This window comes from Thunnus thynnus, chromosome 11 (assembly GCF_963924715.1).
Source record: "Thunnus thynnus chromosome 11, fThuThy2.1, whole genome shotgun sequence".
NCBI lineage: Eukaryota > Metazoa > Chordata > Actinopteri > Scombriformes > Scombridae > Thunnus > Thunnus thynnus.
In genome coordinates, this window is record NC_089527.1 from 7,780,728 (window position 1) to 7,807,853 (window position 27,126).

General features: G+C 39.0%; 1 protein-coding gene across 1 annotated transcript; it reads right to left on the reverse strand.

The window, feature by feature from the left end:
- Nucleotides 1-981: 981 nt before the first annotated feature.
- LOC137192386 (insulin-like growth factor-binding protein 2-B) lies at nucleotides 982-26,264 on the reverse strand. Its single transcript, XM_067603018.1, has 4 exons — nucleotides 25,235-26,264; nucleotides 13,580-13,731; nucleotides 9,796-9,936; nucleotides 982-4,865 (listed from the first exon to the last, which is right to left on the reverse strand). Exons 1-4 carry the CDS (start codon nucleotides 25,593-25,595, stop codon nucleotides 4,710-4,712), a joined length of 810 nt encoding a protein of 269 aa, XP_067459119.1. The 5' UTR covers nucleotides 25,596-26,264; the 3' UTR covers nucleotides 982-4,709.
- Between the last annotated feature and the right edge of the window lie 862 nt (nucleotides 26,265-27,126).

Here is a 27,126-nt window from a genome sequence, read left to right on the forward strand (position 1 = left end):
TAAATCACATGACTTAGTGGTTGAATCCTCCGATGCCGGTGGTAGAAGACGGCAGACAAGTGTCTGCTAGTCTTCATTCAAGCCCTTTCATCAAAGATGGACTTAGACCCGGAATCCCAAATGAGGGGTTCTTCAGCGTGGATCGGATGTGACTGTGAGAACCACAGCGGCATGTTAAGTAAACTAACTTTGAGATTAAGATTTGACATCCCACAAGCCATAAAAGGGGTTGAGATCCATGCAATTACTTTGGTGAGTACAACGCTGTGTTAACCAATGGCCAGGACAACAAAAATTAAAGTTGTAAAAACCCATAATTTTCCTTTAAGATAAAAGTTTTTAGCTTTGAATCTGTCTCCATGCCCTGGAGACATAAAGATATTAACTTATCCAGTATATTCTTCTATTTTCGCCCCTTTTGCACAGTGCAAATATATAAGTACATAACTGACACTGTTACATTAGAACTACAGCAAGCTGAAGTCTTCCCCAACCTCCAGGTTAGCTTGTGTTCCACCAGCTTCAATTACACTGTGACGTTTGTATAGAGGGGTTTTTCATCACTCTTTCTATGAAGCTGAAATTTGATACTGGGCTTTTTTGTCCATATTCAAAGATAAATGTCTCTCCTGTTGTACTTCCTTCTAACTTTGAAATACCTTGTCATTTAAACAAAGATAAAACAACAATTATTTTGTTAACATTCAACAAGTACAGCTTGTGTGAGTCTTAGACCCACCATCAACATATCAAGGGAAGTTGTTGAATACTAACAAAAGAAATAGTAGCCTGGAAGTAGGGCGGATCTTTGGCTCTCTAGGCCAATATACACGTGCTTTTGCACATACACACACGCACTCACGCTTGCACACAGATACGCACCCCCACTCTTACTCCCATTGCTAAACCACCCTCCTCAGCCCATTGTTCCTGATCTATCAAACCTAAAACAAAAGACACTTGTTGTGATTTGTTTTCAAAAAAAAAAAAAGGCCAGCCTCGAAATATCATTAAATGTGCTGAACAACTCAAGGACACCCGAGTCCCATGTGTGACACCAAGCCAAACTGTCAATTTTTTCAAAAGCAAACTCCCTGCCAAAGACCAGGCATTAAGACAAAATAAAAAGTAATTAAAAAAAAAAAAAGCAAGCATGTCACAAAAACTGAACAAAGCTGTAAAGCTGTAGCTGAAAGAGTGTTCATATTTTGCACAGCATGATTAATTGCACTCTTGGACTTGTGCTCGCCTAACTGGCACACTGGCACATGTATAAGGTTACAAGGCCAAAGCCAGTCAGGAGTGGTCTCATATGATACACTTTTGGCCAGAACTTCAAAGAAGTCTCTCTTTACACCCAAGTCTTGAAAAATTTTGATCACAAATCAGTGGTGACTTTTGTTGGCAACTTTTGCAAGTGTTGCAATTTCAGCCTTACGCAAAATCTACTTAATAAATATAAAACATATAAAAACTTAACATATGTCCTAACCGTGGCCTGTATAATAAAAAATCTCATTAAAAGAGACATAATCGACCTTTAGGATAGACTTGGATTCCTCCTGAATATAATACTCATATTCCATATGCATGTTGATAGAGTTATGGTTTGCTGTAGTCCTTCCTTCTGTCCCTGAAGTGAATACATTGTAACAATGAGGGACAAAAATTTTGTTCTGTATTAAATTATTATTTAAAACAGTATTATAAAACTGCATTCCAAACCGCTGAAGCTACTTTCATGCTAATTTGAGTTAGCCACATTGAGTGGGTATCTTTGCCCTGGCAGTCGTGTGTAGTTTTATTGCTGGTGTTGTTTCCCGGCAACAAACCTACGTGTGACTACCGGGAAGTGTGTCTCTGCTGCAGCTCAGCAAGGAAACACTGTCCTTGGAAACACAAAGGGAATTTGGTACTAAAAAGACTTTACATTTGGAACAAACCCACTTGAATAGCCTCGAAGGAGATTTAAAGTTTATCACCAAAGACAGTGGACTTTCTTCCTTACTTTGTACAGTGTAGTCATTTTAAAAAAGTATTGAGTATTGTATTATGTCAGACTTGGAAATATCTTGAACCTGTGTCAGTCAGTTTAACCTGAAAGATACATCCACACACATATGTATTTGTCTCACATCCATTATATGCTCAAGAGTTGCTCATTTTCTGTTGCTCATGTTACATATTTACAGTTCTTGGTCTGTTCAGGTTTGTACAGATGATTTACACATGTAAATACTCGTAAAATTATATCTATCTGAACTCAGTGTAGGTGCCTTGGAGGTCTGGTCTAGAGTATCACCTTAACACACAAGTCATGAAAAAGCAAATAAATCTTTTTTTATATCACTGAAATTCTTGAGAATGTTACCGTCATCTAAACTTAAAAAGGACTTGTTGACATGTCAGAAGATTATGAAGTTATCGTTGTCAGTCACAGCATTTCCAAATACGCCCTTAATTGTAGCAGACGTTAAAATATATAACGCAACTTCTTGGTGATGCTGTATCTGCTGAATAATCCAATTGTGTGTACTGTGGCTGCAATGGATTATAGCTACACTTTTGAAATATGATGGTGGCATCATGTAATGTCATCCATTATGATGATGATGAGAAATCGCTTGGCTGTCGAAGTGACAGTAACACTGGATCGCTGACAGCCCATGTATGGCAGAACCGCTCCAGCTCAGCCTGTAAAAGTGAGACGACACTGTACAAAGTTATACTTCATTACGAAGATGGTCCCAGTATCCCATTTTGGCAGGGGCGTCCAGAATAACCAATAGCATCCCTGCAACGGAAGTCTTCATGTTGGCTACCTCTCTTTAAACCATAATCTGTAGCACAAATATGTGTGTATGAGTGAGTTTGTGTATTTGTGGTTGGTTTATTTATAGACATCTTTACCCACTTAGTATCACATTTGTCAATGTCAACCCCCCATCCTATTCCCTCCTCATGTCAACACTTCATTAGTAACCCAAGCAACACATGGATATACTGTACACACACCCACACACACACACACGCATGTCTGCACGCACAGCGATAAGAATACTGATGCCACAGAGTTTCCAGCGTTATTACCGTAAGTGCATTTTTTTCCTCCAGTGACTCTTATTTGGATAGTGCTGATAGGAAAACTGCTGACGAACAACAACAACAACTCTCTGCTAAACAAACCGATGGGTGTGGATTCATGGAAACACTTATGTGATGCTTTTAATTTAGCGTTAAATTAACATGACGGTCTTACCAGGAAATGTCATAAAAGTGGCAATAAAAAAAAAGAACAACTTTCTCTATTCAGTGACTGTCAAAGCAAAGCAGCATTTAATTCATATACAGCTTACAATGTAGGAAGCAAACTTCACCAAGAAAATTCACAAGATATAATCATACAAAAATAAAAGCTTCTCAATCATCAACTTAGTTGTAGATTTGTGTGTACAGATCTGATATGTCAAAGGATTTCAAGGAGCACCTGTAAGTCTTTCACATTTCAAGAAAATAGAGGCTTGTCTGCCTGAACTGACTTCAGTGGCAGTTCATTAGCATAGCATCAAATCTGGCATGAGTATCAGTTGACTGGGGCTGGTGGGAGACAGATGTTCAGATGTGAATGTGAGCATTCAAATGTTCAAGGCTTTCCCGGAGTTGCAGTTCTTCGTTTTAGGAAATCATAGAATTACACTAAAAAGTAGTAGTATTAAAAAGTATGTGAACATGTTTTTAATTATGGGTTTATTTAACAGGGGCATTAATGAACAGAAATGTGCCAAAGTAGACCAAAAGGTTATTTTTTATCTGTTGTACCCAGAAATATCAAATCAAAACAGTTCCGAATGCTGATGAAAGCCTCATTAAGTTTAACCTTAAAGCTGCATTGATCCGTATTTTTATATTAACAATGAACCAAATTACAAAATGTAATGTGAAAGAGGTTGTTCATAACGACAAACTCACAGAGAATTATCACCTGACTTGGCGGTTCCCCACAGTATGGAGCTTTTTCACGTCTTTCAGCTCATTGTTTTAGATTTCTGGGCCCCCCAACTCCACTTTCATCAGTTTCATTTCCAGCAGCAGCAGGTGCCAACAAAAAAGCTCTGTTAAACCCAGTGTACACCACCTGCCTTACACTAAATAAGCGTCAAAGCTTACAACGAGCTAATTAACATAGTGGAGCATTTAGCTACTAAAGAGACGGTTGGTGGAGACCAAAACAGAGCTAAAAGAGAGTGAATATTGGACTTACATGTCCGCTGGCCACAAACACAACTGTTACTAAAGTTACTCTGTGTCTGTCGCAGTGGACTATTGTTTTCTGACACTCTCACCATAGCGATCATATGTCATTACTGTGTTTACAGCTTGCTCTGGTGCCCCCAGGTGGCCCAAAAATAAAATTAAATTAAAAAAAAAAAATGATTGCAGCTTTGTCTTCATCAAATCCCATGAAAAGACCAAAAATAAACAATGAATTCATCCCCCTATCAAGTATTACCTGTGCAACCAAAGCCAGTCGTGTTGAGAAAAATAGAGAATAACACCAGCCTTATCCTTTAAACCAGTTTAACCTTAAAGACAGTGTCAATTAAAAAAGCCCTTATTTACAGTGACTTCTATACATGTTGATATTGAAGAAACCCTATTCATGGCCAAATCCTCCCAGATTTTTGAAGTTTGAAGGAAATTCAACACTGTTAGCGGAAGGCTGCGGTGGGCATCACTCTGAGCTCTTCCTGAAACTGGTTACAGTTGGGATCCCCTCTGACTCTTGGTGTTGCTGGAATCTGGACCCCAGTTAAGGGGTCAACGCACCAGCACTCGCCCCGCTGGCCGTGGGTGGACATGTTGCACTGGAAAGAGGGAAGAAAAACACAAACTAGACAAGTTGGAAAACACTGGAAAAAAAGAGGGAGGGGTAAAGATACGCAGTGGGAAGTTGAGGGTGCATTAATGAACCATGGCGTACGAGATGGGCTTGAGATGTGTGCTTGTGTATGTGTGGACTTGTGTGTCTTCTGGTAGTTGGGGGGCCATTGGATGAGAGTGTGGGCCATGGTCCGGGTGGGACAACACTCACCCAATAATAGCCCATCCTCAGGTCATGCCCCCTACTTACAACCCACAACCCATCCACAGCCACACATGCACGTCACAGACACTCACACAAACACATAGGGGCATGCCAGTAGACCAGTCCCCCCCCACCACCCCCACCACCCTACCCCCAGCGAGCCCCCCCTCTCCTCAGAAATGAGGTCGTAATTGAAGTGGACACAGTTTACGCCGCGCACGCGGGGTGGCCATGTAGGGGATGGCGAAAAGAATGAAGAGCTGGGGGGAAAGAAAAGACTTTCCATTTTCTTCCTTCGATGAGAAAGAACAAAAAAGTGACAGTTACAGTAATTACTCCACGACAAGGAGGGACAACTCCAAAAGGGAGCTGAGTGTTGAGGAGGTACAGTGTTCCTCCCTGGGAACCGAGGACTCCAGTCCGAAACAATGCTGTTGTTTGTGACCAGTGATGAAAATTGGCTGAATGGTTGAGAGCCCTGCTTTAGGAAACGGTGGCGCCTATTCAAATCTTCTTTTCTGCTCTACTATCCTCGTAAGAAAACACTGGATATGTGACCTTGTTTGTCCTCCTCTGTCTGATTTCTATGGATGAGCAGAATTCTAATTCAAGGCCCCAGTCGGAAGCACAGTTCGTTCCTCGGCTTAACAAAAGTCTTCCCATGAAGTACGCCAAACAGTTTTATTGCCTTGTAACCTTGAGCTCAGAAGCTGTTGCCTCATTCATGATGACATCTCCCCACGCATGTGTGTGTGTGTGTGTGTGTGTGTCTCAGAGCAGAGTACTAAGGAAGAGGAGGAGGGTGTGTGTGAGTTTATAAAAAAAAAAGGGGGAGGAGGGAGGAGGGTTGTTGTGGAAAGTGGTGGCAGGTGGGAAAAAGAGAGAGGATGTTTTTTTGTTTTTTTTTTCTGGGGTGATTTTGCCAAGCTGATACTAGGGATTTGTTTTGTGTGTGTGTATGTGTGTGTGTGTGTGTTAGTGTGCATGTGTGTGAGTCAAAGTGTGAAAGAGAAGAGAGGGGAAATCCAATGAAGAACTTAAGAAAATTATGTGTGTGTGTGTGAGAGAGAGAGAGAAAGACTAAGTCAGAGAGAACGATTTGAAAAAGGAAAGTGGGAAAAAGTGGACTGAACCAAAACCTGTTGCATGTGCAGGCACAATAATCTTTCATTGATACTGATCACAACAGAAGCTTTTTCCTACATCAAAGTCAGCGGTCATGATAATCCAACCTAAAACAACTGCCAGCAGAATTTAAAACCTGATGACATCTGCAACCACTCCAGCCTCCCTCCTCTCTCTTGTGTTACTCGCTCACCGTCGAACAGTAAGTCACCAGTGAATCCTTCTTGCTGCTGCACTGCGCTGAGCTGAAACTTTCAAACACGTCACTGTCACCGGCCAAAACCTAATGAGTGATGTCACAGCAGGTGTTTTGCCTTCGACCCCTGCTGTGATATCACTGATTGTGGTCGGTATTGTGACATTCCTGAAAGTTTCCTCCCATAGAGAACAGCCGTTTTCTGCCGAGTGATTTGGTTATAATTTAACGTATAAATTATAACAGATATGTCCACATAATACATGATATGAAATAACCACCATCTAGGTGAGTAATGGAATTTGAATAAAATGTGAATAATAAAGAGAGATGTTTTTTCCAGTGGCACAAACTAGTATCAGGTGCCAAATTCAGTCAAAGGACATTCTCTCACCCTATTACCGAAACAGTGTTTATAGTTTTTAAGATGTGCGTCATTTTATAGAAATGTTCCTTAAATTCCATCTGACATACTGTATTTGGGTATCTCTGGAAACTTTGGCAAATCGGTTTGAATGATGCTTGTCTGCACAACATGTGCTTGTAATCAAGGTGGAGGCATTTTTGGTCAATCTTCATCAAAAATTGTCCAGATTTTGTAAAAAAAAAAAAAAAAAAAAAAAAAAGAACCAGACTGGTTTAAACTGATTTTTTTTTTTTTACCAGGACTTTATGTCTCCACAAATCTTAAAGTGTTTGTGCTCCCCAACCACAGAGAACACAGTTGACCACAATTTACAGTAAACAAGGTTCTCTGTGACGTACGCAGCTCAGACTATTCTCTGCTCATAGACAGCGAGGACAGAAATCAGCTGCTTACAGTGTGCACCGCTAGAAAGAAGAGAGCAATTGTGATATTTCAGACAGATATTTGTATGAATTATTTATTTTTATCTAATAAAAAACACCATGTGTTAATGCATCCCTGATTTTGAAAGACAAACAATGGGCCCTAAGATCAAACCAAATTTGATTTCTATGGCCAGTATTCTATCAAAACTAATTCAACAAACGAAATATCAAGAACAATACATATTTGACCTTTTTTGTTTTACACAAGACAATACAGCACTATCATTTTTACATACAGAAGAATACTTGTGTGCAAATCTAATTATATACTTAGGCCAGGTGTATATGCACAGCGGATTATATTTCTTGAACTTTATTAGATTGAATAAGCAACATTTTGACATTACCGGTTTTTCTGGATGTACCAGCCTGTTGGCCCTGGGGGTAAATATGAGCTGGGGCCCCATAAACTCCTGTTCCTCACCACTCTGTGCACAGTGAATGTGCAGTGTGCTGTGTGGCATTACGACCCCAAGGTCATATTGTCACATACTATTTGTATATGTGTGCATCTTATGAGCAGCTTGAAGCCACTTTGTGTGTGGTTGTAGATCTCTCTCTCTCTCTCTCTCTCTCTCTCCCTCTCTCTCTCTGTTGAACCTGCTGTGACTCTGTGTGTCTAATGGGCTGCAGGTGAGCTGCTCTGATAAGCTGCGTGAATGATTGTCTGAAAGGCTGACTAACAAAATGTGAATTTAGGAATATGCAATGACCCCATCTTAAGGCCTTTATGTAATTTACTTGTACTTTAATGGTGCATATTCTCAAAACAAATTTCCAAGTAAAATAAAAGAAACCATTTGACATACAGTAAGCCAGGAACTTTTGGGACCCAAGCTATAAATAGGTATCTATACAGTAAAAATTAATGACATCATTTGGATATCACTGTTAAAATGTGTGTAAGTACAGATGCTGCGTTGTTAGTGAGAAGGTGTAGGTATTAGAAAGAGATTATGATTCTTCAACACAAAATGTTTCGGATTTATCTCTTCAATATCCTGTTCTTCTTCTGCAAGTCCTAAGTGTTTCCTTATTTACTGGATTTTTGAATAGTTACATTTACTCCATGTAGTCACATGATCTCCCTCCCTCCCAGTCACTGTTCCCTATTGAATCTGAATAACTACAAAGTTGTCATTGTGTGTTCGTGGTTATCTTGTCGTGTAAAGCATCTTAATAAGTGCTCAAATTATATAATATATGATAATAATAATATATTATTATTATTATTATTATTATTATTATTATTATTATTATTATTATTATTATTATTATTATTATTATTGTTGTTGTTGTTATCATTATTATTATTATTATTATTATTATTATTATTATTATTATCATCATCATCATCATTATTATTATTATAAGTATTAGTAGTAGTGGTAGTAATATTAGTAGTGGTAGTAATAGTAGTAGTAGTGGTATTGTGCTGCATCCTATTTTAAAATATTTTTATATTTTTTATTCTATATATCATTTATTTATAACTTCTAAATCTAATATAATGTTTTTTGACATTGTATCTTGAGTGTCTTGAAAATTTTGTAACCATTGTCACTGGTAGGGTTCAAACTTTGTCATGCTCAGTCTAATAAAGTATATGACCTTTAATCCAGTGTCCAGTGTATACTCTGCATTACTTGACTTTATTCCCAATGAAAGTTTGTTCAAGTGAGAAGAATTAAGTAGCTACACTCAGGGGCGAATTGCGGCTGCTGATAGCACCATGAATTGCGTATCATTTGCAACAGCTATCTGTCCCATCTCAAGGTCCAATTCATGAAATATTGTGCTAATGATATTACAGCCATAACACACCCATAAAGCTTTGCAGTTGAGTGCAATTTGCCCTTGTCTTGCGTCTGATTGCAATTATCAAAGTGGCAAAGCAAAAATGTTGCCTTTTCCGCCAAGAACACAGTAGAGAGGACGTTGGCAGAGAGAGAGAGAGAGAAAGGTCCTGACCGACGAGGTGCAGAGGTATTCCTCAAAACTTCAGGCAAGGAATTTCAACCAGCACGCCTGGCATGACGATTCCTTCATCTGGCTACAATCACTGCTGCAGTGATCACTGGAAAGTCGGGACGTCACACCCCTTATAAATGCACTTCAGTTTATCACCAACACTAATAATTTCACTCTAACTGCGTGTGGCTGTTTGTGCAGGTCTTTTAGAATTGGACTGTTTTTGCATTGAGGCTCATTTGCATAGAAAGGGGCCAATTTTGCGCCAAATGTATTCATATTACCTAATTTAAATACGTGCACATAGCAGAGGAGCACCGAGACGCTATTTGCTTGGCAGCACAGTTAGGGGTGCATTTCACCCTTTGCGGCTGCTTTGTAAATTACACGGACAACAAAGCCGCGCAATCCTTTTGTGAATTCGCCCCTCGATGTATAGATCGTGTCGTGGATGAGCGTCTCTTTGAATTCAACCAGCTACAATGGTCTCACTCAATAAACGGTGTGTGTGTGTGTTTGTGTGAAGCGGTGGCGATCCGAGATCAGCGCTCTGTCCATGGCTCACCTGTTTGAGGTTGTACTGTCCGTTTCTGTCGCAGTTTGGAAATTTGAGCACGTACAGGTTCTCCAGCGGGCCTCTGTTATCTTCAGAGGTCATTTTGGAGATCTCCTCTAAGACCTTGTCCAACTCCTGCTGACAGGCATTCTGAAACGACGGGGAAGGAGACAATCATTAACACCAACACTAATCGTGAATCTTTAAACGCTTGAAGTGACTTACGAGGAGACAAGAAATACAGTAAGGTCACATTTGACTTAAGTTTCAGGCCAAGCAATGTGCTCTGTTCAAGAAAAAGAACGGAGAAATCAAATACTTATGTGACTCTTGTAAAAACGTCACAAATACACACGTTTAAAGCTAACATTTTTACGAGGTGCAGTCAGGCAGGCAGAAAGCCCAGCCAACATTATTGATATAAGTCTGGTGGAGAGGAACATGAGTGGCTTCACTGCTTAACTCAGCAGGTGGCCATGGCCACACACCAACACACACACACACACACACACACACACATAAAAACCTATGCAGACATATGTTCATATATATACACATGCACACACAAAGACACACACACTTTACTGTAACACACATACACAGAGAGTGTATCAGGCTGCCAGTGGGATCAAAGAGGTCCAGTCTTATGATTAGTTGGCTGAGGATGAGAGAGAAGGGCAGGAGGAGGCGCAGTCTGCCACGAACCTTATCAGACATCTGAACATATGGATGAAAAGTACTCTTTCTTTCTCTCCCTCTCTCTCTCTCTCTCTTTCTCTCTGGTTCTTTCTTTCACACTTTCTTTTACACTCTTTGGCTCTCATAATAAAGACACACATAAACCCAACCCCTTAGTGCATGCACCCGGCAGTTTCACTGTTCACCTCTTTGCTCTCAGTAAAGGACAGGATTGGACGTTTTCTATAGTACAATACTCACATGCCATATGTGCGCTTACAGAGTCATTAGTTGTTGTAATTATTCCTCCTTTCTATAATGGTCATGAAGAAATTCTTTCATTATGCAATTACTGTGAGAAATAGGGAATAAAATCTGCAGCCCTCACTCCAGAACAAAAGGAATTTTAGGTTCTGTGAAAGCTAATATAAGGTCTAGTACTCTGAATGAGTTAAATCAAGATCTTTCAAATTTAAAGTCCTTTTAGTTAAAAATGTCTTCTGTGTGTTTCCACAGTGTTTGTTTGCTGAGCGGTGGTCACATGTGAGTTTGATTTGGTTAATTCAGACTGAATGCTGAAGCCTCTTCATTTAAAGTTTAGAATGTAATTTTTCACATAGTGAAACCGTCTCTTATGGTTTGAACCTACTGAAGTCACCATTCATTTCTTTGAAGAATGGACATATTTGCTTCTGGTCACCTCTTTCTCTTCATGCAAAATCCGTTTTGATTGCATTATTAGGAAGGGATTGTATCATGAGCATTATGGAGAGGAGGAATGATTAGTAGCACTTACACTGAAACCTTACAGTAGATTATGATGTTTCAGTGTCAGTGACTCTCACTCACTATTCATTTTTTCACCATGAAAATATTTTTTTCCCCCAAAAATCTGCTTTTCATGAACAAAGAAAAAGAAAAACAACACTTTGTTTTCGCTTCATTACCATACACACATTTTTCAATTTATCAAGTGGAGCATCGAAACGAGGCCAAAGGTCAGAGAAAGAGCTTTTGAATGTAAATGCAAATCAAGACAACGGGAATTACAGGATCTTAATATGACAACAGTAATATGAATATGATGCCAGAGAGACTTTTTTTAATTATTAAAAAACAACTATATACACTAGTGGCGTAAAGATAACATATCTGACATGACCCCAGCTCCGACAGCGAAGCATGCATTTTGTATACCGTATTTGACCTCACGCGACCACCCACAACGAAGTGCATCCATGCTTGACACCAGCCGTCTGAAGTCCCTCCCCCTGCCCAGTCGCACGACTCCTTTTACTGCATTCTCTCTTTTGTTGCTTCTAATGATCTTGACAATTGTTTTGTGCCCTCCCGCTTATGATTTTTTGTTTCATTTTGTTTTGTTTTGCTGCAAGTGAGTGAGTTAGAGTAAGTGAGGGAGAAAATGAGTAAATGCATATCATTGTTTGCCAAGCAGTGACATAAATGCGTAGCCCCCCTGGGCCCAAGCTCATTTGCATGAAACAGAAAGAATATCTGTGTTTGTACGCCTTCCCATTAAGGGATTTCCAGGAACGGTTTTTATTATTTGTGAAGCTGTTGTTGTGAGACTGTGAAATGTTGAGTGAGTGTTAAAGAATGAAGAGGGGAGGGGGCAGCGTTGTAATGTATAGATTGGGTTCACTGTTGCCGTGCATTCCACAGGGGAGAACGAAACACTAACGCTTTTCATCATGAATATGTTCATAACAAGCGATATTACAGATTACGGTGTTAAAGCTTAAGAAAACTGTCTTAGTGCAGCTTACGTTGCGATTTTCACACATAATTTGAAAATGTTCCAATATATGCACAGAGGTAATGCTAAAAAAAAAAAAGGGCTAAGAAAGATTTCACCATCTTAGTCTAATCTGACTAACAATAATAACAGTTGTTGTATTACATAATATTCTCACATGCTGGGACACTAATTGAAAGTATCAGCAGAAGACTTCAGGCGGTTCTATTAAAGCTCATTTTATTTAATGTTTATTTGTATAAGGGAAAAGTATATAGCTTGAACTTACGCCACACAATTTATAGTCTAGTTTACGATGCCCGTCCCTGGATGCACTTTTAAAATACATAAAACTCAACGGTAATATGCACATAAAACTGCGCAAGCCTCAATGATATATATACATACATTTAAGCACAAAACACAAAACTCAACAACAAAGTAAATACAGAGCAGCAAAAGAACAACAACAAACAACTCACAAAGAAACATACCATAAAAGTTTCATAAAACAACAAGCACCAGATCAGTCGTGACTACATGACTAATCCTTCTTCATCTTCATGTGTATGTACTTGTATTAATTGTGTTGTTGGTACAGACATCTGTTCTCCAAGCTGGGGGAAAGAGGGGATGCGGTCCCCATCAGGTAGGTCATAAAAGTTAAAACTCTTGGTTCAGGTCAGAGTTAAGGTTAAGTTAAAGTAATGGTAGGAGCTGAGGTTAAAGTCAGGGTAAATCCCCTTGGGAAGGAATTTAAATCACGGCAATGTAAGTGACAAAAAGTGTTGTGAGTGTGTGAATGTGTTGATGTTTGTTTGTTTGAGTCAAAGGGTGCCCAGAGGAGGGCACTACTGTACTAGACAAGGTGGTTCACACAGTAGCACGTTGTTGACCTTTTGTCACTGTTTGCTCGCCTTTGATGTTGATACCGAGCGTTTCGCAGCACTCACAACTACACACAACTGCTGAAACAGGAGCTATAAGCAACAACAGCACTATATCCATTCAAAAAATGATATTGCACTAAATATTGATTTTATTGAAATTTCTAATTTGTTTGTTATCTGAATGAGAGCCAAATAGAGGAGTAAGACAGTAACTAACAGGGGGAGCTGCCAGTCCTGCTGGTGTAAATATGTTTATTTTTAGAATGAGGACAGACACTGTTCTGAATTTCAGATTCAGATAATCAATCCAGATGTATGAGTGTAAACTAGTATTTTTGTCCTTGGAATGGTTTAAAACAGCTCTTGGTCTTAGACACAAGATAGGAACAAGTATTTTTAGGATTTAGTAGTTAGTTTGTTTTTGTTTTTTAGTATTTTTAAAGGAAGTTAATCATGAATTGTCACTTGCCTGAGGCACTCTCTGGGTTCGAGGGTCCTCTAGCTGATTAAACTTCATCTTGGTTTTGCGCTCATTCAGGTGTTGCTTCCTGGCAGACTCCTGCCAAAACCAAGTGTCTATGGCAGGTCTCTTGGTGAGTGGATTCGCAGTCCCATGCACTTCTGCAACAAACAAACACAGAAAACAACATAGGCATTCAGTTGATCTGCAGCATCAGTATATAAAATCTCCTTCTGCCTTCTTAAAAATAAACCTTCAACCTTTTGGCATACTTTCTGGCTTTGAGAAGGATTCTGCAGCTTTTCTTTACAAAAATGCTTAATTTAAGTCAGTTGTTTGGGCATGGAAATAATATGTGGTTTGTCTTTTAGGCATGTAGTTAAAAGTTCCCTGTGGAATTTCTGACCTCTAGCTGTGTTATGGAGAAGTTTTTTTATGTGTGGATCCCCGTTTTGCTTGTCTCGGGCATGCGCACCAGGATGTACAGTATATGCACGCCTACGTGCAAGCTGATGACACGACATATGGTCTGCCAATGGTTTCACACTATTCCAGTGATCTATAGGTGGCTGTAATGCAATGCAGTGCAAGAAAGGCAGCAATGTGCTAGCAAAGGCAGGGAAGAAAACACTGTGAGCCAGTAAACATGAATGTAAACAATGCAGGATTTTAAGAGGAAGGAAATGCATTCACCACATTTGCTAGACCTCAAGGATACAGCCAATGTGTTCTGGTGAGTAACACTCAGTGTAAACATAACTTTTGTGTGTTTAATGAACAGATGTTAGACACACAAACAACATCCATCATATTTACTGCTTTCTAAAATACTCTCACACACATACATTTATCTATTCTTTAATTAAACGCTGCCATTAAAAGCAAGCACTTTTCTAATAACAGGTCCTTTTACAAGTCAGTCTCGTTCTGGGATTAGAAGACAAAGTGATTCTGTGTCCTTAAGGCATCCTGTGTCCCTACCTCATGTCACAAATTCTACACTGGACAGTCAGCCGTTGCAATTGCTGTAATTACGTTGGCGACAGTGTGAAGAGACCTACTAGATCTTTTCTGTGAAAAAGCAAAGTGCTACATCCAGCTCATGTAGCTTTATAATGCCGGACCTATGACGCAGTTGGCACAGATCTCCTCTGAGCGGTGGGGTCACGCTCAGTGTGTTTCCTGCTGCTTGTTATACCAAAGTATGCCCATCGTTTTGTTGGAGACAGGAGAGACAAAACACAAACAACAAGCTAACACGTTAATTCAGAACAGACACAGACAAAGTATAATAGCAGCTTAATACACAACATCAGTCCTGAAACTGAGACCTAATTGCTGCTGATGACTGTGACTGTAAAAAAAAACACAAAACAAAACAAAAAAAAACACATGGAAGGTTTAATATTGCATAGACATTTATCAACATAGCGTTAGTCATCAGGGTCATGATGATCTGAGATCCTAGTCTGACTTATTTCAACAGGAAAACCAAGACAAAAGCAGAGATTGAATTAAAGTGCTGAGCTTGCCTGCAAGTTATGGAGTTGAGTCCAGACTCGTGAGGAAGCACTTCTGATGGAGGCATTTCATGCTGAGTAAGGATTTTTTCGGTACCTAAACTACCTGCCAGAGGCTGTGTGTGTGAGAGTGTGTGCATCTGTAATTAGAATTGTAAAAACAGGAGCAGAACTTTGAGGTTGTAAATCATGCCTGAGAGGGAAAGGTTCCCCAGTGAATCTTCAGAGCTACTTACACATGCTTTGACACTGTCTGAAATGTTTCTATGCATGTTCATGTGTTAATGCACATGCGTGTGAGTGTACTTAGCCAGGTGTAGAAGTGTGAACAAGTGTGGACACAACATTGCAACAAACGCTTGTCTCAACATTCATCCATAAATGCTTATTGGAAAAAAATAATTCTGCCAATGAGGTTTGAAAAATTATTTTTAAACTTATTTTATATCGAGCAACCAGATCTTGTCACTTTGAACAGAATTAAACTTGAAAGCTTGAACTTGAAAGGATGCCAGCAGGAACCTCTGAAGCTGTGATTGTAACCATTAAATACAAATAATGGATGCTTGAAGGAAGTTATATGCTGTGAAATCTCCAAGTGATATGGTGTCTGTGTATTTTTCAACTAAACAGTAATGCCTGAGTACTGTCTGACCATCCACTGACCATCCATTGACCATAATCCAACCAGCACAAGCCCAGTTTCTCATTTAAGACCCTTGATCGATTAGTCAATCCTGGTTCTCCTGGTGTCCCTATTACTTCTAATGCAGATTGTGAAAGGTTTTTAACTTTTTTCATATAAGACTGAGGACATTCAATTAAAGACTCATCCTGTAATCCCATGCCTGCTCTCAATCATCAACAGTTCTTTATTTTCTGGATGTGTCCAGCCACTTCTCAGAATCCTGGTTCTGATCCCTCTGATTATAGCAACTATAGACTGATTTCTAAGCTTCCCTTTATATCAAAAATTGTAGAAAAAATTGTCTCAAATTAATTGTTGGAAGTCCTGATCAACAATATTTTTGAGAAATTTCAATCAGGTTTCCGACAGCAGCACAACACAGAGACTGCCGTTGTAAGAGTTGTCAGTGATATCTTCATGAAGGCTGCTGGTGAATGCTCGGTACAGGTCCTGCTTGATCTTAGTGCTGCGTTTTGACACAGTGGATCATAACATTATTATTGAAAGGTTGAGAACATGGGTTGATATCCCCGGGACTGCCCTCAATTGGTTTTATTCATACTTTTCTTACAGAAAATTCATTGTGTCTGTTGATGGCTTTACCTCCTCTCAAGCATTGTCTATGTATGGGGTGCCACAGGGCTCAATTCTAGGACCAGTTTTATTTTCTCTGTATTTACTCCCTTTGTGCCACATTATCAAACAGCATGATATTTCATTTCATTGCTACGCAGAAGCAATGAAATGAAATAGTTAGTTATCTTCCCTACATAATTGCCTAGCTGCGGTTAAGGACTGGATGGCAGTAAAATTTCTTCAGCTTAACTCCTATAAAACGGAAATACTCATTATAGGCCCTGAGTACACTTATGGCCAAGTTCTGCCTGCTCTTGCTCTCTAGCCCAGCATGTGGTACCCACTGTTAAAAACCTTGGAGTTATTTTAGACCAAACCCTCACTCTTGAGTCCAATGTTAAAGGCTAGCTCAGTTGTGTTTTTTCCACTTGAGCAATATCTCTTCAATTAGATCTTTTATCTATTTTAATGATCTTCAAAGAGGTATTCATGCTTTTATCACTTTTTATCTGGATTATTGTAATGCAGTGTTTACATGCCTTGGCCAAAACATGATTGCACGGCTTTAGGGTGTCCAAAATGCAGCCGCTAGACTTTTAACCAAATCACGAAAACATGATCATATCTCCCTTTTTTAGCTTCCCTTCACTGGCTGCCTGTCCGTTTTAGAATTGGTTTTAAAATTTTACTCTTGACTTTTGGCTGAGCCTAGCTGAGCTTCTAAATCATTACTCATATGCCCAGAACTTGAGATCCTCTGATAAGGCCCTGTTAGCTATTCCCCATTCAAGACTGAAGACCAAGGGTGGCAGGGCTTTTGCTGTTAGGGCTCCAACTCTTTGGAACAGCTTACCTGAAGAACTTAGACTAGAAAATGTATTGCCTTCTTTGAAATTGTCTCTCAAAACTTACTTCTACCGTATGGCTTTTGCTTAATTATTTTTTATTACGTTACTTATTTTATCTGTTAATTTTGTTACTTTTACCTATTATTTTATCAGTACTTTTAACTGTGATGTTGTATTTGATTGTTTTGTTACTTTGTAACACTTGTTTTGAAAAGTGCTATATAAATAAAGTCATTATTAAAGTTATTATTGTTGCATAGACTGAAGACTAGAGTATAGCCTCACAGAGCCACTAGCATGGCTCTGTGAGGCTGTACTCAGACACAGCTGTGAGTTCAATTAGCTTTGAGCTAAATGCTAATGTCTGCATGCTAGCAGGTAATATTTACCATTGTCATCATTTGACCTCATGACCACGGAGGATCATCCTGTTGGGAACATGGATGTGTGTACTAGGCCTAAATTTCATCACAATCCAGTTGTTGAGACATTTCACTCGAACCAAAAAATGTGCAGATGGCATTAGATGAAAAGCCAGGGGATCAACAAAATCAATGAATATCTGTTCAAAGTGCATCCAATAAGTCGTTATATTTCACCCTGGACCAAACTGGCGTACTGACTGACTTTCCCATCCCTAGAGCCATGCTGCTACTTTGGCAAAAATTTAGTCACAGATAACATCCTTGTTCCTTTATATGTTTTTATATCTCTAGCCACAGGGCAATCTTTCCAATCTGATGAACCCAATAGGCAACACACCCCAAAACCCTGTGTGCCCACAAACAACCTTATGTTTCAAGATCAGATTATATTCACTATTATTGTATTATTATATTATATTCACTTGTAACAACATAGGGAAAACTACTGTAGTTTTTCTTTCCCTTTCAGAGGTTGGATAGATTTGTGAGGATACTGCATTGACACTTGTACAAAAGGTGATAGCACAGGAAGGTTAACGTTATTGACAAGCTAACAACAGGTACAAATATAGACAGGTATTCCCCAAAATATTACACTGAATTGAAAAAGACTATTTCTCTAGCCATGTTCAAGACCTTGTTTTCAATAGGAACGTATAGGAACTCATGACAGCATTTTCTAGGAAGAAAAAAACATGTCTGTAGCCAACAGCTGTCATCTAAATGCTGTGTTGTTTATCCTGTCTTTATCACCATAGAAACTACCTGCCTTGAGCTGTTGGGAGTGTCAGGTCTGGATATTGCCTTTGAGCAATGCTTTCACAGTTCTCTCATAGCACAGAATGAGTAATGTCTTTCCAGAGTTTCTTAGCATGAATGTATTTGCCCTGTTATCGTTTACACTGGAGCCGTGTCTCAAAAACTTCAATGTGCTTCCACGGCTAAGAAAGTGACCCTACAATACTTCAAAACATTGTGAGTGTAAATGGTTCCTCTCAAGACTCGCCCACTTCAAACATTTTACAGCTGGCAAACAGACAAAAAGCAATTGAATAATAAAGAAGGTTTTGTCTAGCCAGAGATCCCTTTCAAACCTTTTACGGTTAGCTAGTTCTTTCAACTCTTGATGTTGCTATGCTTCCATGTGGCCATGTGTGTCATCCTAACGAAATAAAGCTGCTTTTGCAGTTTAAGGGGAAAACTGTTGCCACTTTGGGTTCCTACAGTGTTTTTCAAACTTAAAAGACAATAAGTACATTCTACGGTCAAGGGGATTTTCTATTACAAAATGTATGCTTTTCACCATTGGCATAAGAAATCATACATGTGTACTGTTGATAGACACAAGTGCAGAGAACCAGTGTACATATATATATATATATATATACATTTTTATTCTTCAAGGAAGTTTCTCATTTTGGAACCTGTGACAAATTAATAAAGGCAACTAACCTAGTTTAAACAGAAGTATCAATGCCACACTGCAAGAATACTTCAAATTGATAATAAAAAAAATATGTAAATTAAATATAAATATTGAACTTATCATCAAGTGCCCAGAAACACAACTCCACACAAAAAACAGTGTTGCTCCATAACTGCTGGATGCTTAAATGAGCAACTGTTTCTAACAACACCGTATCAACTTAAAAAGTGATAATGTTGTGTTCACTTGTTTCAACCATAGGGTTTCAACTTGTTTCTGCTGCCCCCAAGTGGCCAAAAAATCAGAAGAGTAATACTGATGCATTAACATGGATGGAGAATTTTAATGCTGTGGTAAAGCTGGATGGATTCTGTCGTAAAACAGAATCCATAACAGTGAAAAAATTTTTTATAAGTTAATCATATGATTTTTTTGTGTAAAATCTTAGCTGTCAAATAAACGTAGTGAAGTTAAAAGTATGCATATGATATATTTCCCTCTGAGATGTAGTAGCATAAAATGAATTTTTATGCATAAAATGAATTTTTATGCTACCATGTAAAAACTACCTCAAAATAGTATTTAAGTACAATACTTGAGTAAATATGCTTGCACTACTACTGTTGTACAATAAATCTTTGCTCATTAATGTTGTAATCATATTATGCAACATGTGACTTTTCAACATGAACTGTTTTAAGATCAGCATGAAGGGGGGAGGGCTTCCTATTTATATCTCAAGAGGAGTTTTCGCAGAATGGCAGGTGCCAACATGCAGTTCCCACCTAATGTGATCTCTTATGGCTTCACCTTTTCCTGTGGATGTGGGGCGCCCACATACTGTTTGCACACACATCTACACAGAGTAATTAAAGACCTCAGAGGGCGAGTGAAGGAGAAGGAGCAAGTCTCAGCAGAGGATCCCCTGCAGGGCAACAAGAATAGTCTTAGACCATTGACAACATGAGGAAAGAAGAGGGAGGATAATGAGAGAAACAGAGATTTTCTAGGAAAGTGTAAAAAAAGATTATACAAGGTTCGCTTGAGAAGGAAGTTTGTCAGTAGAATGATTGGTGGTCTGCATTGTTTAAATAGCAAAGAAGACTCAATCGACCCTCTATCACCAGCTAGTGGTGAGACAGACACATTTGTCTAAAGTGCGTGAGCTAGCAAAAGTCATTATATGAAATTTTTGCATTTCTTGATTCCATTAATATAGTCAACTCCATTATGAACAATACTTGAATAAGGTTTGCCAGAAAAGTATTTGCAACTTGTTGCACTAATCAATTATTAGGCAAAGTGAAAAGAGCTGCTAGTAGTGACAAAACTACTCCTGACGCTGCAGTTTCCCTCAGCTCTATGGAGCATTTTAGTCTCTTCTCTTTAGCTTTAGGTTTAGGAAAAAAAAACACTGACAAATCCTAAACACTGTATGCTACCTACCCAGAATCAAACAGCAGACAAAGTTACTGACTAGCTTGTGAACATTGTGGATCAGAGCAAGATACAGACAGATGACAAATTAAAGGAAAAACTGGTACAGGTCTGAATGCTTGACCACTACAGTGAGGGGATTCAGTGGCTCTGTTATGCTCTGGGGGGCATTTTGCTGGCATGGTTTAGGTCCACTTGTCCCCTTAGAGGGAAGGGTCACTGCAAAGAGTCATCACCTTTATCTTATGATGAAACATTTCTATCTTGATGGGAGTGGTCTCTTCCAGGATGACAATGCCCCCATCCATAGGGCACGAAGGGTCACTGAATGGTTTGATGAGTAGGAAAATGATGTGAATCATATGCTATGGCCTTCGCAGTCACCAGATCTCAACCCATTTGAACACCAATGGGAGATTTTGGACATTAGACAGCACTCTCTACCACCACCACCAAATGACCAAATGAGGGAATATCTTTTGGAAGAATGGTGTTCATCCCTCCAGTAGAGTTCTGTAGACTTTTAGCAACATTGCCAAGGTGCATCAAAGCTGTTCTGGTGGTAAATGGTGGTCTGTCACCTTACTAAGACACTCTATGTTGGTTTTTCCTTTAATTTGTCACTCATCTGTATTTCCCTAAGGAGCTGATGGAGACTATTTGACTGTAATTAGCCATGTGACTCCAAATGACTGCCAGTGTTGCTCTATGTATGCTGAGTGTGTAAAAAATCACTGTTTGCTAACATGTATGTTAATGTTGTGTTTCCAGCTTACACCAAGTGGCCAAAAAAAAAAAAGAAAAAAATACTGCTGCTTTAATGACTGATTAAAGAACTTCCAAATAATAACATTTACTCAGCTGATATTTTGCCTGAAGCAGTTATTGCTGTTTTTGTTACCAGAATTTCTTGTTTCGTGAAGTTGCAGTTACCTCTTTATGGTCATGCACCGTGTAGAGTATAAAAAAGAAAAAAGAAAACATACAGGAAGTGTACAGGAATTTGTATGGAGAAAATTAGTTATTTGTGTTTCCATTTTAAGGAAGTTCTGTCAATGATATCCAGTTGAGACCACTGGGTCAGATAGCTATCAGAGACTAATATCCATCATTCAAAGGGTGAAAAGTGCAAAGCTATTTTCCCTCCTTAATTTAGTGTTTTACCAACAGTGAATCAACCCCAGTATATAAATGGAAATTATTAATTTAATGCTTTTATGATTTCGTGGTCTTGGTTGGACAGAAAAAATATTTTTTTTGCAGGTGTTTTCAAGGAGTAGCTGATTCTGCCCAACTGATTATAGGTGATTATGTGATTATAAGCTTTCAGAGCAACTCTCCCTGTAACAAATAATTGAGTAATTAAATGTCCAAACTGCTGCTGGCAGTGGACTAAAAATAATTCTGTGGAAAAGAAGTATTGGGTTTCAACTTATCGAGTCATGTCAAATGGATACAGTGATGCTGAACAAAGAGCATGCATTGCTCAACGGACCTTCCCTGCATAAATACAGTACATGTTGAAATGTTAATGACCAATACAACCATTGTTGTATAACGGGACATCCACATCATTGACAGATGCTTTGGACTTCAGAGACAGTGAATTAATATCTTTTTTCCTGGAACTGCCATAATGCAAAGAAGGAGAAGAGAGATGTTTTTATTGATTTAGAGAATGAAGCTCAGACACTCATCTGCTCATATAGTCTGAAACCTTTGAGGACCATGACTAGGAGAACTTTCCCAAGTCCACTGTAATTGCAAAAATACTACAAGTGGAAATGGAAGAAGATGTGCCATTTCTAATATTACAAGGTTATGTGAATGGAATAATTTAAATTACAGATTTAAAAACATTAGTGCTATTATCCGTCACCATTGCTATGTGGAAATTTGTAAAAAGGACAGACAGCAATGATTAGACAGCAAAAGAAGTGTAGGCAGGCAGAGGTGATTCATATCATTTGATTATCTGCAGTATAAACATGCAGAATAATGTCAAAATTGTGAGTGGATATGAAGTGTGCTCACACCATGCAAAGCTTGAGTAATTCATTTGAGCTCTGGCCTGTTTACTCAGGCTGCTATGCTGTTTACCTGTGTTTGGTTCAGGCAGGTGAGAATAATGGCATTTGAACTATAACCGCACCAAAAACGCCAGAAAAGTCTCCAGTCTTTTTCAAGTGAACAGGAGTAAGGTTGTTTAGCTGAGGTTACTTAGGAGTGAGAATGTATTCCCAACCAACTGCAGGAAACGACCCCAAAATGTGCATTTTAATGGGTACAGAGGAGACAGATGTTGACATCTGATAGCCAGCAGTTACTCATGTTTGGAAAGCCAAGCATAACACAGTGAACTGAGGGCAAACCACAGTCTCAACTGATGCTCATTTTCAGCTTTGCCTTTATGTGTTCTTACTGGTTTGAATACCAAAGACGGTAAATCACAGCAGAGAGCGCAGACAAGTCCATCACGCTTAGCTAAAGTTACAGAGACTGGAATTGGTTTTGTTTTTACTGCCCTCTCCCACCAGAAACGTTAAGTCTGTGGTTGCTAAAACTCTTAAAAAACAAATGAGGATTCCTGCAGACAAAATTCACCTTTGCTGAGTCTTTTTTCATCTGAAAATATTTCAGTGCATGACCTTTATCAAGCAAATTCTTTATAGAGTTGAGTCCAGATACATACATTTGAATAATTAGGCTGCACCTGTTGCCATGGAGACCTGCAACTTTCCCAACGCCATTCTGAGGAGTCTATGGTTGGCATCCTCCATATTTACTGCATGTAAACGTTTAAAAATGTTTAGGTTTTTAAATGTTTATTAAATCACCTTCCTCAAGTACCATAACTAATAGACTACATCAAAATAATACACTCTCAGTAGGAGAGCTTTGAGGATATGTGGATTACAGACATGTTATGGGTTCATCGGAGGGATACTGCTTGTTTGCACTCACAGATGTGGGCCTGCCACCGCCTGCCAAACACATTGCATATGTCAACATTCATTTTCAGGAATCAATAGTGACCCTTTGTCCCTAATAACTGTAATGTGGGAGAGCAGCTCTTGACATTTCTATGTCCCTGCAGGATTTCTGGGTTATTTATTTTGGGTAGTTATTGTGACCAAATACTTTTGATGTAGATGGGGTTTTTCTGACTTAAAAAGAGTCCCGCAGTGAAAATATTGTGATTCAGTGCACAACCTCTCTGTGAGATTTCAATCTAATGGATTTAACATTATATGCAGGTATGATGACAGGTCAGAACTAGCTGGCTAGATGATGCTGGCACGCTTGCAAAAATATTATTTAATATGTCCCAGTCCCCGATGGATATTCTGAGGAGTTTCTATTAAATTATAGTATGCAAGTATTTGGCAGTAAACCAATACTCACAATCTACAAAAGAAGTTATTACAGAAAGAACACATGCAGTACTTAATATCACTAAAAAACTCATGATCCAAGAATTAACACTCTGAGTGAAGCTGTAATTCAAGTACATTTACGGAAAAAAGGGCTGATTTCCTGAGAAGGTTCAATTTGCTTCTCACTCAAACCAACGAAAACTACAGGATGCTGCATGGTTAGCTTACTGGGTTTATATTTTGATATTCATCCTTTCATCAAAGTTACAGACTTAGAGGTTTATTGAAAACAGAATCATTGCCTCTCAGACAGTCAAGAACATGTTTTAAGTCTTGCAGAACCTGTAAACAATTAACTGCTTATGCTTGTTTGGAAATCTGATTTTTATCTCAGTGCTACATCTTAAATGTTTTGTTCATTGTCAAAGGATCCTTTGAAAAACTACTATTGTGTACTTGCAGTACAACCCAGACTGTGAGAAGATGTTGTTCTTGGGACCATTTGAGTTGATATTTAGTGGTAGTTCGTTGATTTTGTGGGAAAAATAAACATTTACAACTGTCATAGTTGATCCAATAACACTGGAAAGAATGAAGTTGTAAAAAAAAAGAAAAAAAGTAAAAGATCTGCATCCTCTCACTGTGAATAATGTAACAAACAGAGACAGTGAAGTAGCTAACAGAAAAAAGGTGATATCTCCTGCATCCACATTTTAATAAGCATCACAACCACTACACAGAATGCATTCATTGATTTTTGGCCATTTGGGGACAGAAGAACAAGCTCAAAACACAAGAAAACACAGCGCAACACAGCGAACATGTTAACAAACAATTGTCTATAATATTCAGCAGACACAGAACAACATTGGCATTAATTTGGAGTTGAGTGTCTGGCCACCTGACATATATTAGTCCAATATTTACTCTCCTTTTAACTTTGTTTTTGTCTCCACCAATTCTGGCTATATAGCTGCCAGATGCTCCACTATGTTTACCAGCTAGTTGCTAACTCTTAGTGCCTAGCATGTAGCAATGAGTTCATCAGAGTTTTTTCATTGAAAACACTGCTGCTGCTGGAACAAGGTTGATGAGAGTGATGAGACTGAACTTAACGGTAATATTGTTTCTACAAGTGTGTCAGTAAAGGTTGAAAAACCAAAACAATGATCTAAAAGATGCTAACATGCTCTGTAGAGCTGAGGGGAACTGCAGAGCTGGGTGATAATTCTCTGTGGGTTTGTAACTATGGGTGACCCCTTTTACATTACACATAGTCACTTAATCCAATGTTTAAAAAAAACTTCAAGTGCAGCTTTAATTTCCCTCTTTCAGTACTTTTCAATGCTTTCCTTTAAAGTACTTACCATTTGTAGCCTGGTGGGTCTGACTTGCCGTGACATCCACATCCACTTTTTGTCCACATCTTCCTAAACCCTGGATGAGCTGTTGCAAAGGTAATTCAGCATCCATGCTCGGATAGCACCTTAGGCCACTGGAGCACCTTGGTGTGTAGACGCCGCAAAGTTCCCCTTCCAGCCTGGCACATACCGGACAGCAACCGCAGCCCGGCTCCCTCACTATTTCTGTACATACTGTTGTGACTTTGGGACATGCAGCCAAATGCTCAGCGGTGCAACTTGGGCATCGAAAAACCAAATCCCCAAGTAAGATTCCAGGTAGCACAAATAATGCAAACAGCAACCCGTAATTGAAATATATGACCATTCTAACGTTTCCTATGTTTATAATAGACTAATGAATTCCCAAATGACCCCTGGAGGACAACAGCGTGAACCTCAGGATCCTCTGACAGTCAACTGTGTGTGGGTAAACATTCTGATAACACTGACAGGGTCCTATCTGCTCTCATATTACTGTCTGGCTGTATGTTAGAAACAAGAGATGCCATTACTCTCACTGTCAAATTTTAAATCCTGGATTGACTATAGTTTGGTATATTTGTGCAAATAAAAATATATGCAAGGTTAAAAAGTGCATTGGAAGATATGTAGTGTGGAATCCCCAAAATCCCTAAACACAAAGTATTCCCATTAGCGCATAATTACATTACATTCAATGTCCTAACAGAGAGAAAGAAGGGGAACTTTACTTTTGTTATTCTTCCAGTGCAGTACTAAGCTGAAATGACAAACATAAATACAACTGACTCAGCACCATGCACACTCCCTTATAACATAATGTTTTAAATCAAAGCAAACCATAGAGAACCAGATCTTTCCTGGGGAATATTAAAGTTAGCGCTGAGTGTCTGTGATGTGGCCCCTTCATTTGCTGAATGTCAGCTGGCACTCAGTTAAAGGTGAAGCCAGGGGGGCCATCATTGCACTCCATTTCTACATAGCCCAATCATATTACCTGGTGGTGGTAGTTGACATAATGTGCTGTGTTACCAAATGCAGCTGGAAAACCTAAGTGATGATGGCCTGGTTGTCCTTCAGCACCAAACAAGTGATTGTTGACTTATCCCCCCATGGTGATAGGACAGTTGTGACATAGAACTGACCTCAGTGTGGTGTCACTTTTCCCCGCTTGGTATTCTCTGACTTTGTCATTAATTCCACAGTAGGACTATTTTTAATTTTCAAAGAATATAGCTAAATAGTATGTTTACCTTGGATTATAGGAGGAATTTCATTGTTTCTTTCAACCATATAAATTTCCCAGCCAGCAGAGCTTCTGGTTGGATTTTCATGGCCTCACAGCACGTCATCCTTCTGTGTGTAAAAATATACACAAAAGCTAAGAGATAAAAATGTGGCTGCTGTTATTTACATGCTGCTTTGTACTAGAGAAATCCCCTCAAAACTCTGAATCGCTAACCATATCTCTAGTTTGTTCAGCAGTTCAAAGAGGTCTAGTGTTGCACTCATTGATGTTTGGATAAACAATGGAGGCAGCATTAAGAATAGGGAACATCATGTTCCTACATAGTTGGCTAGCTACCTAGCTACATCCATGAAAAACTGTGTCGAGAGTGAAAATGGTGAAGCTGTAGAAATCATCTCACATTAACACAATCAGTGTGTTTACATGCATACAAGAAATCAGGTTACTCATAGAAATCTGGCTGCACAAGAAGCATTACTGACTTACTTTAACTGGTGGTACAATGAGCTGCTTTGTGAGGACTCTGTAGTACACAACTTTTCCTTACAGCAAGAATGTGTCTGAATTTTACAAATAGTCAAATGTTCGGCAGTGCAATACAACTTTAGACTTCTGGAGACACCTCCCA

Excerpts from the sequence above, each read along its gene's own strand:
- LOC137192386 (XM_067603018.1), bottom strand. The coding sequence starts at position 25,595 with ATGGTCATATATTTCAATTACGGGTTGCTGTTTGCATTATTTGTGCTA. Across the intron at positions 13,732-25,234 it reads GACCCACCAGGCTACAAATG|AAGTGCATGGGACTGCGAAT; the intron begins GTAAGTACTTTA and ends TGTTTGTTGCAG. Across the intron at positions 9,937-13,579 it reads GAACCCAGAGAGTGCCTCAG|AATGCCTGTCAGCAGGAGTT; the intron begins GCAAGTGACAAT and ends CCGTCGTTTCAG.